A 16,287-nucleotide genomic window follows, 5' to 3' on the forward strand; every position below is an offset into this window, starting at 1 on the left:
CTCCACCTCCACCTCCACCTCCACACCTATACATGTTTCATTTCCAAACACAACGAACTCATTTTCGTAGCGAAATATCTCTGTCGACTAGGCCCACCACCTGATCGGACCTTCATGTACAGAAGCAAAACATTTCTCGCGCAAACTCAGAACCGGAAATCGGAGCTGAACCTGACCTAGGTAATGTTACACGACAACTAGGGACATTCCGGGGTGCCAAGACTCCTGATGTACAAACCCGTGAATCATTGATGTACTTTGCACAAACGGACGGGCTGATGGACTATCAGGTCGTGATCGATAGTGACAAGAAGAAAAATATATCACATTATTACGGAGGATTAGAACGAAGCCTGTACGCGTCTTGACACGGGTGGTCTTGCCGCTTGTGTAACAGGTTTTGTATTACGGACCTAACATGTCATTGATGCATGTGAGTATGTATTTTTCTTCTTTCTTAGACTCCTTGGAGTGCAGTTTGGAGTGCATACATGCCGGTACATACATCGATATTGTGTCTTTCTTTTTTTTCCTTCTCTGCACATAATACATATGCGCTGCAGCCGCATCACAGCGATTCAAAACGTGGCAGCCCAATATCTAACCAAACCCAAGCCTTATCTAAGAACGCCATCTCTAACAAACAGCTGATTGTGGAACCAGAGGTTCACTGACTCAAAACCGTCTCTGCCCCTTCAACATCTGCGAAGAATATGATTCGGGATATTGAGGAATGCTCGAATAGCTTGAATTGCTTTAATGATTAATAATTATTAAAGTTTTTATAAATTAACTGCATTAGTTTTTCGGAGAGATTTGTGATGTTCGTTTAATAGGTGGGGGTGGCTCTGATTATCATGGTGGGAATGTGAGAAGGGCGTACTCCATAGCGGAATGAGAAGTGTCGCTGGGTTCATGGGAGGAGAATCTATATACAGGGAAGAGTTTGTCGCGGAAGAGCAAATGGAGAAGGATTATCGAGGAGTGAAGTTGGGATGAAGGGTTACACAAGATTTCTCGTCTTTATACAATCACTGATGTTATTGAAGAATTTTGAAGTAATAACACGAGTAGTATGATGAAAATCATGTGTGAAAATACCTTGGCAACAAAGACCTCGATGAAGGGGTTCAATCTATTCCACATTGAAACCAATCAGCGACTTGCAAATTTACATCGATTCAATCATTCATTTCTCAAAAACTTGGCTCAGCATTCACGTCAATCGAACGTTGACACTAACTTGAATCCTTTCAGAGCAATGACAAGTCTTCTGCATCTCATCACATTCGGCATTCGGTACTCACTGAAAATTTCGCTTATACTCCCCCATTCGAGTATTCGTCGTGAATAAGCCATTATCAATACCTACCGAATAATAAAACAGATCTAGATTGTGTTTCCCCGGTCCAAAAAACTCTAATTGATGAAATTTCGCTTGTCATACGTAGTCGGAGGGTAGGTTGAAGATCATTAAAGTGTAAATATCGGGATTCGCACTTCACATCACAAGGCGCACAATGATCAGGGAAGAACCTTTTCGTGTAATGGTCTTTGTAGCGAGTGGCGCATTCGTGGAATTAGAGTCCGCGAGAAGCGAAAGTTAAACCTGTGATCTGTTCTTTCGTGAATTTGGTTTGCGGTGGAGATATGGATGCAAATATGGACAAGCGAACGATCAAACAGGCATGATCCTTTAGATGTTTTCGCAGAGCAGCGCTTCTCTAGGATAAGTGAGCAGGAGATTGAATGGTGGGAAGGCAGGTGGACACCTACAGGCCCGGGAGGATCAAGGACCTCATACGCGCTCGTGATCTGAAGTCCTGGACTGTTGTGTAACCGTACTTGATGTGCAATATCAGATGGGGAAAAGGGCGTATGAAGAGATGTCTACGTAAAAAGGTGAGCAAGCATGATCCCTCAGTGACTTTACGAGGCAAGATATTCCCAGGTAAGCTGACATCTTGATCAGAAATGATAGTGGCCACGATGGAGAATTGGTAGGGGATGTGGTAAATTTTAGGTGGAGGTAATGACAAAAGGGTCGTGTCTTTTGCACTCGGGCTTGTACAGTCGAAGTGCGGGCCGTAGATAGGCCGCAATCAATTTGAAGATGGAGAAGAAGAGGATGCAGTAGAGCCGAAGAAGCTTGATCCCTCCCATAATTCGCAAGGTAGAACGTTTTGGAGTAGTTGATGAGCACGACGGGAGATTCGGCCGAAGAAACTTGTTCAAGACTGCGCCTTATAGCTTGAGTGGCTGACGAGGTAAATGCAGGCAAGAGATGAAGTACTCAATTGGGAATCTGCAAGGAATGGCACTTTTTGGTACGTGAGCGGAAGTATCGATGGACAGATGGAGGCCATGGAAGATTTGGGAGATTTACAGAGTTGTGATTTTGAAATTTGAGGGGCAACGGTGGGAAGGTCTTTGCTTCGATATGCGCGCGGAAATCGTTCGAGGTTGTAATCAAGGAAGCTAGTAAATACTCAAAGAATTTGGAGTAGAGTAACGAAGGGAAGAGAAAGACGCTCAGTAGCATCAAGATTCCGGCTTGACATCGATAATCCGTATATGAACAAGCAGGTACAATCCACATCAGTATCTGTACCTGCATTTCCATCATCTAGCGGTGAACAGCCTCCTTTCTCGCCGAGCCTGTTGGTCTTCTCGAATTTCTCGAAGGAATAAGGGGATCCTCAAAACTTCGTATCTGTTGCAGTTCTTCCATATTCGAAATTTCTAGTCAAAGCAAATGTTCCATAGTATACGCCAAAACAATATATTTTAGATGATCGTTAAACGATATTCCACTCAGCGAAAGGTGCGCGCGTCAAAAAGACCCATAATTGTTGGTGACGAGATGAAGTTACCCCTGAAAAGAACCCTGAATTTGAAAGGAAACACCCGATGATCGGACCCGTGGAAGAGCGCTTATGCAGGGTTTGAAGTTGCTGGGCTACCTGTTTTGGATTGATGGTAAGTCGTATGAACCGTCTAGGACAGGGCAAAAGTTGATTTCGTTGTGTCTGGATACAGATTGGAGACGAGAGATGGGACGATCATGAAATCATCATCCGCCATCAATGAATGGATAAATTTCGCTATCGTATCGCGCTCGTCAAAGCATCCAGTATGATATTTTCTCTTACCTAGCCGAACCAAAGTTCGACAATTTCTGGATCTTCTGCAATGTTTCTTCGGGAAGAGATGTGTTTGGGATTTTAGTAGCGAAAAGGAAGCTTCCGAAGATATCTGAGTACGTAAATGGATATGTATCACATCTGGTGGGGAACAAACCGTTGCTTGGTCCGTGGTATTGGGATTATTAGGGGTTGATTCGCTATGTTACGATTGGGGAAACGGCGAATTGTCCAAACAATCTCTCCTCTTTTCTCCTGGTTCCGGATTCAAAAATTCAAAAGGGAAGGCCCGTCGAAACTGGCGGTGGGAAGGTTTGGAAGAGATTTCATTCAAAGTTTCAAAAATCTCTGAATCACTTCAATCAGACGATTTGGGAGGCGAATGCGTTGTGGTTGGTTCCTTGATCTAGAAGCGGAGACAATTTTGAATTATATGGGATGACACCAGAGTCACACAAATGCAATGAAAACTGTAATCAAAGCTGCATGATCTTATCCACCGCAATGAAGTATTGCAAAGATTATCCTCTTAGATCCCGTGCGTGTTGTCGAACTTGTGTATATATCTGAGACTGTGTAACGAATGTCGTTGATACTTCACAGAACATGGCTTGAGACGACGTCCAATCTGGAGGCTTCATTTCCCACATTTTCAAGCATCAAGCTTCTATTAGATGTGACCAAATTTTAATCAAGTTGTACAACAGATTTAAAGCATTCAAAGCACGAGGACTAGAGTTGCGGGACGGGATACGAATCTTACTTTTAGCATGATATATATACCCTCTTTAGATTAAACAAATTGAATGCATAAAGTAACTGAGAGAAGACTTGAGGGGATGTCCTGCTAAAAGACCAATGAGGAAACAACGAGCAGGACAAGGCTTGAGATTTTCTGCATCAAAGACGGGCAACCAATTTCGAGGAGAACATCTGTGCGATGGAATGATCTGAAGGAATTCCGAGGTTGACAAAATAAATGTGAGTACCTACCTGTCTATGTATGTGATCGATCTCATACAGTTCAGAGTAAAAAGTAAACTTCAAGTATCAAAGCCAAAGTCATCGGTAGATATTATTGAATTGCAATTGATTGTATGGTCGTGCCTGTGCCCATCCCCAGTTCGTCAACAGGACGCCTAACAAATCACGGTAGAACCATCCTAGAATGATTTGCATCCGATCCGACCCCTTCATCGTTCCCGCTAAAATAAATCCGTTCAGAGTGAGTGGTGCACCACATACCATAGTGCACCATTCACTATACGCCATAAACCCTTTCACGCTTGTGAGATCTTTTCCCCCAAATTCCTTTTGATTGACTTATTGATCAAATAAAATACTGTGGAGCTTCCGCGGGATGCTCTTCTGTGAGTGGCTTGTAGATACGATGTACCTTGACCTTAACCTTGTCGGAGATAGGATTTATCTGAAGAAAAAAAAAAGTATTGAATCTGATCCCATCTCAAATTGACTTGACTTGACTTGATTGACATATCTTTACCCGCAAAAACTACTCTAAACCTGGACTAGAAAGTTCTTCTGCTTCTTCCTCTCCCTCCCCCTCCCCCCCTTGTCTCAGGAACATTTTTGCTCACAAGTGGAGCATCTTCTATGAGTGGCTCAAGTGGGTACAGAGAAGTGGAGAGTGAAGATTAAAAGGCACTTGGCAGTGAATCAACCCAGATTTTAGTGCATGAGAAATCTGGCGAGTCTGGCTAACACAAGATGTACGATGTCCGCAGTTTAAAAATCCACCCAGGCTACAATAGGAACAGGGCTCAACTCAAGCAGGGCTCATCGAAAGGCTTCCTTTTCTTATTCTGGATATAACTTGTACCGTTCAAAGTAGCATCCCATTATTCTCTACCAAAAAAGGAATGACGGGGGTATTTGTACGATTCACTTACTCACTCGTATGTACTTCGTACATGACGACCAACTAGAAATTCATCTAAAGATCCCGCCTCGTTCCTATTTCACCACGGTGGTTTTATCATCTTGACTATCTTCTCCACACTCTTCTTCTTATAATAATACTTCCTGCATTGAATGACTCTATGCAACAAACAAGAGGGATTCATCAAAACCAACGGGAGAGAAGAAAATATCGAAACGAGGATTACGGAACACAAAAGATTTTAATTCACCCACCCACCGTCCGTCTGCGATTCGACATACGTACCTTCCCATCCTTCATCCTTTGAACTTTCAATAGATTCCATTCCAATTCGAAACCTTTCATTCTTCCCTTCTATTGCGATACGACGCGGTACAAATACTTTCGACAAGGGATTTCTAAAACTCTACGCGGATTCAATATTACGAAACCCCAACATCATCAACACGGGTACTACATACCACAACCCCAACCACAACCACAACCTCACCCTCTCGACCTTCGACTTCGAAGTTCATGTCCTTTCCTCTACCACAAGGAACGCCATAGCTCCGTTTTTGATAATCTTCAATCCTCTTTCTCCAGTACTATGTTTTAATACGACTTTAATAATAATTTCTCCGACTTCCTCCAACATTCTATCACGATCAATCATTCATACCCCTCCGAAGCTCCAGTAGCATTGACCTCCACGAACCTAATCATTCCAGCGAAGATGATATTAATGGAAGGATTAATGTTGGTACCACCTGAAAGGGGTACAATAATTGGAAGGGCAGTGTGGAAGGTAAAATTCCCTTCTAGAATATTCATTTGCAATTTCATTCCGAATATGTTGTCTGACAAGGTTTTTTTTTAATTCAACAGCCTCGATATGTTGTACTTGGTTCTGGTGCCCATCTACACACACAAAGCGACATCCTCGAGAAGTCCAACTCCAAGAAAGGAAAGTCAATTAAAAGTACTTCTTCGAAACCAAGTTTGGCAGATCTGGGAAATGCTTCAGACGATGGATTGTTTATTTCAGTTTACAAGGCAAAGGTATAGTTAGGAATATATCTCTTTTTTGAATGGAGTCTGCGAGACAGACCTTACAACTACCATGATTGCTGTGCTCGAATTGTTGAAGTTGAAGACTTGTTTTCTTTCTGAATAATCTACCTCATGGCAGTGGTTCCTCGAGCAAATTGTGAAAATCAGAGGGAGAATGTTCTAACTTGTTGATCAAACAGGGCGATTGGGAATATATTGCGCAACATCCAATATCTGCTTTCAAATCCTGCGAAATTCGATCATTATCGCATCGTAAACAAGCTACACCACTGCCTACCCTGATGCTGGAATTAAAACCAGATTCAATATCAGAGAAACAACGTAAAAGAAGATCGAGTCGAACAGGGGGACTGACATCAAACAAGGATGCACAATGGGCAGATACACTTCTTTTTCGATCAGTTCCCGAGGATCGAAACAATATTTATGATTGGCAAATCACCATCAAACCAAGACTACAAATTGATGATTATGAAGAAAGTCCAATGAGTCCTTTGAGTCCAATATTTACCTCTTTCACCAACCCCTTTTCTCCTAGAGATCCAAGACCATCTTCACGAAGTGGTAAACAGGATCAACAAACTCGTCCACCTTTTCAGTCGTCTGGACAATACACTCAAACCTCAAGAGATCGTCCTTCCGCTATGATATCTCCATCTCCAAGTCTGCGTTCCCGTCGCTCAGACCTTTCATCCCAAGCAAGTTCATCTCATCCACCCATGGGTTTCACATCAGCTCATCCACAATACAATAACACAATCTTACCCACCGATCTACCCTCGCCAATTTCTGTTTCAGGTTATGATAATTTTATTGAAGGTTGGACTTCGGCTCAAGGAAGATCTTCTGCATTATCTCATCACACTAGAGGTAGCAATAGTATCGCATCTGCCATTGGGCCTCCACTTGCGTCACCGACTACAACATCACCTGGTCCAAGAGAAACGATTCTGGACAGAGCGTTTCAAATGAGATGCATTCCAGGAAGTGAAAGATTGAGGGATGAAGAGGAGAAAATTAGTAGTATTGCTCGATTTGAAGCACTGATGAGGGAACATGATGAAAGGGCATTACAAAGATCAGCCACTTCAGCTACTGATGGCAAGGGAAGATACAAGCCTGGTTGGGACCTTGAGGAAGAATCAGAGGAATCAGACAATGAGGACCCTGGCAATGTTTTAGAGCAACTGGATAGTCATGATATTCTTATGCCTACCCCTGCACAAAGAGCATTAGATTATATCGCTGGACGACAAACACCTTTACCCCGGATGTCCAGTTCTAGCTCAAGACCTATTTCTCCAAATAGTCCACCAGTCCCATTTTTGAACCGGGATGCTATGAATGCCCTCCACAGTGGTTCAAGCTCTACCAACCAAAGCTTCTCTTCAGTTGGGAATGGCCTTCGCCCACGTACTGGCACCACATCATCGCATATGCGAAAAAATAGTCGACCAACATCTCTGGCGTTACCTCCAAGATCTATCTCTTCAACTGTAGTACCTTTATCCAAGGAAAGTGGAAGCGGCAACTCAGTTGCAGCTCTCACCAAAGCCGAAATGGAGAAAAGAAGAAGTAGTACGTCAACAAAACGTCTTTCATTCCAAGAATTCGCAAGAAGGTTGAGTTCGACAAGCTCCCTTCTTTTGGTTCAAACGAATGCTAGTTCAAATTCCGGCAGAGGCGATAGCTTCAGGGAAAGAGATGATTCTAGAAGAGATAGTGTAAGTGACTATGGTCTTGAAAGCGCACCGGAACTCGCAGAGGACCATGAGATGGATGGAAGAAGAGGTTTGAGAAGTATCAATGGATTAAGTTTGAGAGGCGGAGATGTCCAAGTCGCCGATAGGGAAATGAAGAGATGTGGTGGCGGCTTCAGAGGAATGGGTGTTCTCGGTGGTGAAGGAGGCTTCCTCTGATTCCGAGGCAACAAGAGACGAATAAGGGCTAGAGGAAGATTGCATATTTGTTTTGAGCGTTCTTATTTCCGGGGTTCATTTCTTGTTTGTTTTTGTTGTTTTGATCAAAGCGATGATACCTTAGATGATCTTTTTTTTTTCGCGCATATTTAAAGGGTTTGGACCGACCTGGTGCTTGGGCAACTCAGATGAGATGAGATGACTGAGATGAAAATCATGGAATGGCGTTCTTTGGCTTATTTAATTTTCATTTTTTCTCAGTCGGCTGGCTGGGACTTCCTGGTGGAGAGAATTCAGTTCAATCGGGTTGACAGATTGAATTGGTCTTTTAGTGGATTGGAGATAAAAGTGTACAATGCATTGGATATGCAAAATTCGACCTCAATGAGTCCAATTACACTGAGAATGCTACGGCAGCACTATTAGCATGGCCTTTCATGTATTTATGTATGAATACCCGACGAGTGGCTAGCTTTTTGCCATCGGAGAGGGGATAGGGATGGGGTTGTATGGATAGTTATCGAAAGGGGTGGACAGAAAACTGGATGGGATAAAATGCATAGGTGAACGAGAGAGGAGGGAAATGTGATAAATATCATAGGAAGAACACTGAATGAACATCAGAGTATTGAAGAATCACATACTCTTTTACTATTACTACGTATCCTTTTTACTTGATTGCTATTTGATACAACGTTAAGGTCCTAGTATAGCACAAAAGCTTTATCCGGGGATTTGATTAAGTGGAGATATGAAGGGAAACCGAGAGAGTATTGATGGATAATTTTCGCTGCGAAGAGAATTTTGGAATGAGAGGCAAGTGAATTTCCCAAGACTTTCAGGGGACTTCATTGAGCGTCTTCTTCCGCTAAGAGATTTTTGTGCTGCACGGACATTGTCGATTTCTGAAAAAAAAAAAAAAAAAAAATTTGGATGGTTACAGTTGGTGGATTTTAAGGAGCCGACAGTCCTGGAGTTGGAATGCTATCTCGATTTATGTCTATTTATTGATACCTTTTGGTAGAATTAGAACGTGGAGGAGGGGCGCAGGTTGTAATAGATGGGACGGTACTGGGAGGGGATCCACAAACAAAAGTGATATTAAGTCAAGTGCATGGTTCGAGGTGGAGGGTCATTGTTTAGAGCTTGTACTCGCTGTATTGTATTCACTGCTGCTATCTTTCTGGTAAAGCTCATTGATCTTTAACCTTCAGCCTCGTCAGATTGTGTGTTTATGGAGCATTTCTGTTCGTGTGGAAAGCGTGGGTGCGATTATGCGTCTGCTTTTATTTTTATTTTTATTTTTATTTTTTAGCTGGGTTTCTGCAACAAATACAGGATGGCGATATGGCATTCCGAGATCGTCTTGCGAGTGCGCTGTTTCTTTTGCTACGTGGTTTGAGATTTTTATACGTCGTCTCATGAGAGACAGAGCTATCAGCAAAGCAAGTCCTAGGGAGTTTCGTATCCATGTGCTTTTATTCGGAAAGGTTTATAGTAATGTCTGTTATTTTTGGACTTGCAAATGTTATCTCTTACTGCTGATGCTTTCGCTCTGTTGTTGTTATTGCCAATGTCGGTTTTACGATAGGCAGACCTGAGACGATAGGATTTGCTTGCTATTATCACTATTCTACATACTTGCCATGGCTATATTACCTTGTACCTTCTGAATCGAGGAAAATCCACACAGGGTAAACTTGGAGTAACACTCGTGGAATGTTGGGAGAAAGAATGGAATTAATGTGTCTTTGTTTGTACGGGAGGAATCCCCCCCCTTTTTTTTCGCCTGTCTATTAAGCTTATTAGAAGTGTAATAGCTGCTATAATGGTTTAACATGGGGTTTAGCTTTTCTAACTTAGAGATTATCAATATATTGGCTAAATAATAGGGGGTGATTGCTATGTATCTGTATATTTTTCCTTCTCTCTCTCTCTCTCTCTCTGATCCTAAGTATGTTCCAAGATCTTCCTATATCGACCACTGGCCAAGTCTTAGACAAGACCAGACTCAATTAAGGCGACAGTAATATTCACGATCATGGGAAAGACCTAGTGATTTAGTTCTTGGATATAATGAAAAAGTCTTGACTTGAAGTATGTGCTTGTGATATTCTCGAGTAAATACGTCGCTTATGGTTGTCGCTTTCGCTCTGGCGTTGTATTAAATCATCTTTGTATTCTGTATTTTGCATTACTAGTATTTAATAACAAATTAAGTATCAACATAGGACTTGCTTTACTCATCCTCCCCATTTGGTCCTCTACATTCTTGGATCCCATACCTAGAGAAATCATATGGACTTGCGAAAAGCACCACGAGTCCTTGCTGTCATACTCTTGCGTTGTAGTACATATTCCATGTCTAGCATGGTCATAGTGACGGCGAACTGAGACTTCACTGAGAAAGCCACATTTGAAGCCTCACCAAATCACCTTATCCACGCCCGAAACTCAACCAAAGATAGAAACGTTAGAATCCTTGTGGTTTGTTCTATTACTAGCGTAGGTCCATCACCACGTGACCTACTTCGAGAATTCCGCACCATAGTAAAACAAGATCTCGCATCTCACGATTTACTTTCTTCCTTCCCTAGGCCAAGGATAACTATCTGTAAGAGCGCTCCTTCTTTTCTATTGATTTTGAGATTCTTTTGAGGGCTTTTCTTTTGTATCAAGCAATTCAAGTAACAAATTGAATGCGAATTCCTTCTTCTTAACGCATACCTTTGTTGTAAAAAAAAGTCGCAACTCAACTAAGAGGTTGTCTTAATACGCTCGATCTTCACTCTAAAGATCATCGCAAAGAATTCTTTGAAGACTATGCTGACTCTTACCCTCTCAACAGTACACAGTATTTAACTCAGGACAACTTTTGGTAATGTTAATAATACCTTGACTCGGAACCGAATACCTTCTCACCGTATTCGGCCCCATCCTTCTTGATAGCTCTTTCAATTTTTCTTTCAATACAGTTCGCCAGTTGATGAAAATTTTCTGGTCTTGCCTGATTAGAAATTTCTTGGGTTTCTTCACCGGCCGCTCTCTTTTGAGCAAAAAATCGGCAGCCTGATAAGCCCGAATAGAAAATCTCTATTGCATTCAATGCCACATAACATTTATGTTTTAATCCTGTCTCTGAGAAACGATCCATATTTTTGCGATGTGAGCGGATTCGTGTTTCACGGAGGATCAAGGCGCAGGATTCCCTCTATCTTATGATTCTCCAAATCCCAAATGATTCGCTGTGAGATCAAACTTGCATGATAGTAATCGAGCGTCACCAACATCGATCTACCTCCCACCAACTGAATTCAACATGTGCAAAGAAGGACAGGGAATTTGAGGATTGATGAACCGGAATAATTAATATTGCGTATTACTGGGGCTCACCAATTAGGAAATATAGCTAAGCATTCAGTACGCGCGATAACTTCAAGTGTGGATTTTTGGGGTTTCCGCCAAGTTATGGGAACATTGGCGCAAGCTATGGCATACTGGATTCGATAAGTACTATGTTATCTAGGAGATGGTGCTGGGTTGGAGAAGAGTATTCTTACAAAATTGAGAACAAATGCCTAAGGTAAGTGCTAAAGGGGGACTTGGGTTAGTTTGGACTGCAAAGCAAAGTCTATTCATGATAAGGGATGGTGAAGCGAAAACTTTGAAGATCAGATATCAGAGTAAAAGTAAAGATTGGACTAAGAATAAAACGTTATATGGCACCCGTTCTTCCGAGACCGATTTGACCTTATAAAACGCACGATCCTCTTCCTCGGTGGTTGCGATTCCACACAGAGATAGCCCATTATTTCCTTCAACTCAAACTCAAAAGAAAACGGGCCCAACACCATCTGTTTCCTGAGTATATTCTCATTAAAAGTTTCATATTACCAGAAGTCTTAGGGTGGAGGAATATCAGTATCAAGACCGGGAAGAGCGCATTCACTTACTCGTAAAAAAGACAGGTTATGTTTGTAGGCACATTCGAAGATGCGGGGAGGTATTTATTTCGACTGCAGGAACTATCATCAGTAGGGAGATAGACTCGGGTATATTCGTGGAGCTTTGTAGGCATGGATGGAGAAATTTGGAGATGTATACGCAAAACTATGTCTCATCTGGGTTGAAACCTTGCGAACTAAGAAGCACCGTAAACTTGGTTGCGCTAGTAGAAGTAGCCTTCTTCTGCAAATATCAAGGATTAACGACCAGCCCATTGTTTAATAAATCTCCATAGGTGCGCGTTCTTTTGTGTGGAGAAACACCATTCTTGGGACGAATATATTGAACTCATGAGGTTTGATGAACACGGGAATGATGATATGAGTTCTGTCTATGTTCTGTGGTTTCTCATATTATTTTTCGATCAAAATATGATTTCGCTCCACTTTAAAAAAGTCTGATCTGTTACGTTCTGTACGACCATGGTTCATTCTCGAGGCGCTGCTGTCGATGGTCACTGCGGTCATTGTCAGTACTTTACCATGGTAATTGCTCATAATTTGTTGATGATGACATTTGCATAATTTTTACCCCACAACCATGGAAACATTCAGTCAACAATTTTCACATTATGTCAGTCGCATTCCTTGTAGCCAGGGTATCAGAGGTAGCTTTTGAAATGACAGAAAAGTGTAAGTAGCATGTAATTATTCCAATCAGCATAAATACGACCATGGTTGTGCTCAAAAACTTGGGCCCCCCTAGCGAATATGACTGCCATAAGATCTACAGCCCGTAATTGATTATTCTTATTCTTCAAAATTATTCCAGATGTCAAACAATGTAAATAGAGGCCGATCTCTTGTTTAATCTTGCTGTGAATCACTACTTGGGCTGTGATGGTGACGTCACTAAAGTTTCCACATCAGAACTTACTGCTGGTACTACGTTTCCTGTCAATCTTGAAGTAATTGAAGTAGTTGGGAGAATTTCATTCATAACACGTAACAGGATAGTTACTTCAAATTTACCACAATGTGTACTCACCTATCTATTTCAAACCGTTACTTCTTCTTTCGTGAAGTCCGGGAAGTGGGGCAGAATTATACCTCGCTTAGGGGTGAAGCTAAAGGGGTCGCGTCTTCCCTTTGCTTTAGGGTTCTAAAAGCTTATTCTTTAGTCTAATAATATGGCTTTGTTGATTGCTAGACTACTTTGGAAGAATGAAGACGCGTAAATTGTTGGACCCATTGCGTTTCCTGAAATGATCTGAGGTATCTAAATCAACCTGATACCTTGAAAGAATCTAAGATAATGAATACATTTGATGCTCTGTGGACAAGTGATGTACTCATTGCTACTTGTACAATTAAATCCATCCAGTTACTTAGGACTTTCAATTGATTATATCTAGTCCATACACTGAAAGTACTTGGAGCATTGAATACATCTAAAATACTCAAATCACTTGGTAAACTAAATTAGTTAGAAACCTTAAGTTTGATAGAATCATCATGATAGACTCAGCAAATGAGAGCCTTGCAGTTAATGTGTCCAATCTAGACAATAAAAGTTCGACCCCTTCCCAGTTGGGAATGACAGGACAACTAATCCACTATACGCTAAGATATAGTTTTGATTAAGAACGACTTTTCAACTCGATACTAGTGTATTCTAGGGTTTAGTGGCTCAGTGGTATATCAAATAGCTTATATATCATGTCGTAATTGAAAATAAAATTAGCTTGAGGGTGTGGGCCACTTGCGGAGGGAAATTCTCAGCGCGATGGATATAGGTATACTTCCCCCGCCCTCCTTTCTTCTTTTCTTTTTCTTTTCTCTTCATCGTCAAAACAGATCACAAATTAGAGTATACACACATAAAGATAGAGTTCTTGCTTCTTTAAATCTCAATTCAACTCAAATTTTCCTGTTTTAACACTCGGGTATTTCGGTCTACCCACCATTTACAAATTTTCGTCTCAAAACACACTGAGACAAGGAGAAAGATGGCCTTTTTCCAACCGGGCTTCTGTCACTATAGACCCTCGACCAGAGCCGTGGAGCTCTGCATCCCATCGTTCTGCGTTGCGGATGAGAAAGTCTGGCGTCCGGAGTTCGTCTCTGATTACTTTTCTTCCAGGAGATTGGCGGTAACACGTTATATCAACTGGTTAATCAATGACGTGACGGCCCGGGCAAGGCTGGAACACGCAGAGGAGGCTTCTCGTTTGGAGGCCCCCATGCAGGTGATCAAGTGGAGTGATCCTGCACCAATCGAGGAGTGGATTCGCGCCACAGCCTCTGTAAGACCGGCTGAGCAGGCAGTCAGTCGGCACTCGATATCGTTCCGTGGGGAAGTATCGGGAATCCTTAGACCCGGATTGAGGCAGGCAATCTTTTCTAAAGCTTGCCAGCGAGTTGTTCCAGTGGTCTTTAGCTCTTTGGAGAACGCTTCGGTGGCCTCCGCGGAAAGACAGAGTGGTCGTTGCAGCGGCGAACCACCATTTTCAGATGCACCGGATTCTAAATCTTCGGTTCGCTGTGGACTCCTCTTCTTTCCAGAGCTGGACGTCCGCTATATGTGGGGTGACGAATATAAACGTGTGAAGGCACGATTTCTATTGGAAGTTTATGGAATCGACCTTTTGGACGTTTAATTTTCGGCGTTGGCTCTGTGGGAGTTGGATCTGTGGGCGTTGGCTTTGTGGGCGTTGGCTTCGTGGGGTTTTGGCTTTTTTGGGGATTTCGGCTTTGTCGGCTTTTTTTAATGCGGTTGTGAGCTTTGCGGGCGTTGCATCATGTGGTCTTTTGTCTTTTTGCGGGCGTTTATTTATTTGGGCTCTCGAGTTTTTCTGTCATCTAAAGATGACTTCAGCGTTTTGCGGGCGTTGGCTTTGTGGGCTTTGGATTTGTGGAATTTGGCTTTTCTGTCATCTCACGATGACTTCAGCGTTTGGAATTTTGAAAAAAAAAAAAAAAAAAAAAAAAAAAAAGATTCATTTGGTGTTTAAGGATATTATCCTACAGCGGGAGTTGGTTTGAGATACCTCTGATTAGAGATCCTCCTTGGAATTCCTCGGAGCTCACGGGAGAAGCACAGTCAAGTGATGTTTAAAGCCCAATAAAAAAAAGACAAAATTTCTTTCAACAGAAATACGAAGGCCAGTACCTCCTTCGTTTTTTCTCTTCAGAATGACTTTTCTAACAATTTTCATACCAGGTTAATCCAAATTACATGGTGGTATTCCAGAAGACCATCCGTAATTTTGTTATCCCAATATCTACAATGGCTAGATACATGGTTTTACTTTCGTGCCACACCGCAGGTAAAGGTCATGAATTCCACCTCATTTCGCTGTTACAACATCTGCTAATTGAGTAAACATTAACAGACACCTTTGCTATGTTTCAAGGTCACACTTTGAGGGAACCAGGCATTAGAGGTCACTGTTATATCTCATTATCTATCAGAAGTGTCCTGAGAAGTATGGTCGGCATGTGTTCCTCACAAAAGATCTTTAGTGTTAAAGAGGGATTACATGCATACTTGTATAATTATGTATCAGAATAAAAATAACATATTATCCTTTTCTATTCTTATCTTATTGGCTAGACAACTAGACATCTGATACCGTGGAAGTTTCGTCTCCTAGATAGCTCGTACTTGCAAGTTGGCTTAATCACACCTGAAAGAAAACTTGCCGTTGAGCAAGTGATGAGCACCTTGGTATCACAATCATGATAGTAAAAATTTAAGGAACTGAAGGCTGATTCGGTATTGCGGGATATCCGGAGAAAAGTGCCTGGCCCTGCTAGAAGATGATCTCAGTAACTTCAAATATAGCCAAAGATTTTTTCACCGGGGTTCACGATCGGAATCCAAATAGTAGCCGAAGTTTATACTGAGATGCAGGGGCTAATCACAATTCGCCTGGACCACGAATTCAAGCTCAGTGTTGAATCTCTGTTTGTAAAATAGAATCAGATATTAACCTTTTGAGTACGAAAAAACGTGTAATTGGAACGTATCAATTTGCTACGGGTTATTCATGAAAGTTTTTATCGTTCCGGCTGTGGTTACAATCATTGAGAAAAAAAATTGGTTATTAGAAGCTGTAGCGTATTCAAGTTACAACATAAGGTTTCTTAGTGCCAGGCTACTAGATAATGACTTGAATGAGGTCATACATAACACCACATAACAATGGACTACTACAATTAACTGAAGCTAATAAATCCTAGTTTATAGGTAGATCTTCCGCACTTCTGCACTGATCAGAAAACCCATTTAAACGCCTTCATCCCTCACCATTCCTTCCCTTCTT

The 16,287-nt window shown here is 41.8% G+C and overlaps 2 protein-coding genes across 2 annotated transcripts; both read left to right on the top strand.

Moving 5' to 3' along the window:
- Positions 1–4,724: 4,724 nt before the first annotated feature.
- BCIN_16g04970 (hypothetical protein) lies at positions 4,725–8,638 on the top strand. Its single transcript, XM_001550765.2, has 3 exons — positions 4,725–5,830; positions 5,911–6,084; positions 6,276–8,638. Exons 1-3 carry the CDS (start codon positions 5,759–5,761, stop codon positions 8,013–8,015), a joined length of 1,986 nt encoding a protein of 661 aa, XP_001550815.1. The 5' UTR covers positions 4,725–5,758; the 3' UTR covers positions 8,016–8,638.
- Positions 8,639–13,806: 5,168 nt separating this feature from the next.
- Positions 13,807–15,065, top strand: BCIN_16g04980 (hypothetical protein). Its single transcript, XM_001550762.2, has one exon. The coding sequence runs from the start codon at positions 13,969–13,971 to the stop codon at positions 14,617–14,619; it is 651 nt and encodes a 216-aa protein (XP_001550812.1). The 5' UTR covers positions 13,807–13,968; the 3' UTR covers positions 14,620–15,065.
- The last annotated feature ends 1,222 nt before the right edge of the window (positions 15,066–16,287 follow it).

This window comes from Botrytis cinerea, chromosome 16 (assembly GCF_000143535.2).
Source record: "Botrytis cinerea B05.10 chromosome 16, complete sequence".
Lineage (NCBI taxonomy): Eukaryota > Fungi > Ascomycota > Leotiomycetes > Helotiales > Sclerotiniaceae > Botrytis > Botrytis cinerea.

Excerpts from the sequence above, each read along its gene's own strand:
- BCIN_16g04970 (XM_001550765.2), top strand. The coding sequence starts at position 5,759 with ATGATATTAATGGAAGGATTAATGTTGGTACCACCTGAAAGGGGTACA. Across the intron at positions 5,831-5,910 it reads TTGGAAGGGCAGTGTGGAAG|CCTCGATATGTTGTACTTGG; the intron begins GTAAAATTCCCT and ends TTAATTCAACAG. Across the intron at positions 6,085-6,275 it reads TTTCAGTTTACAAGGCAAAG|GGCGATTGGGAATATATTGC; the intron begins GTATAGTTAGGA and ends TTGATCAAACAG.
- BCIN_16g04980 (XM_001550762.2), top strand. The coding sequence starts at position 13,969 with ATGGCCTTTTTCCAACCGGGCTTCTGTCACTATAGACCCTCGACCAGA.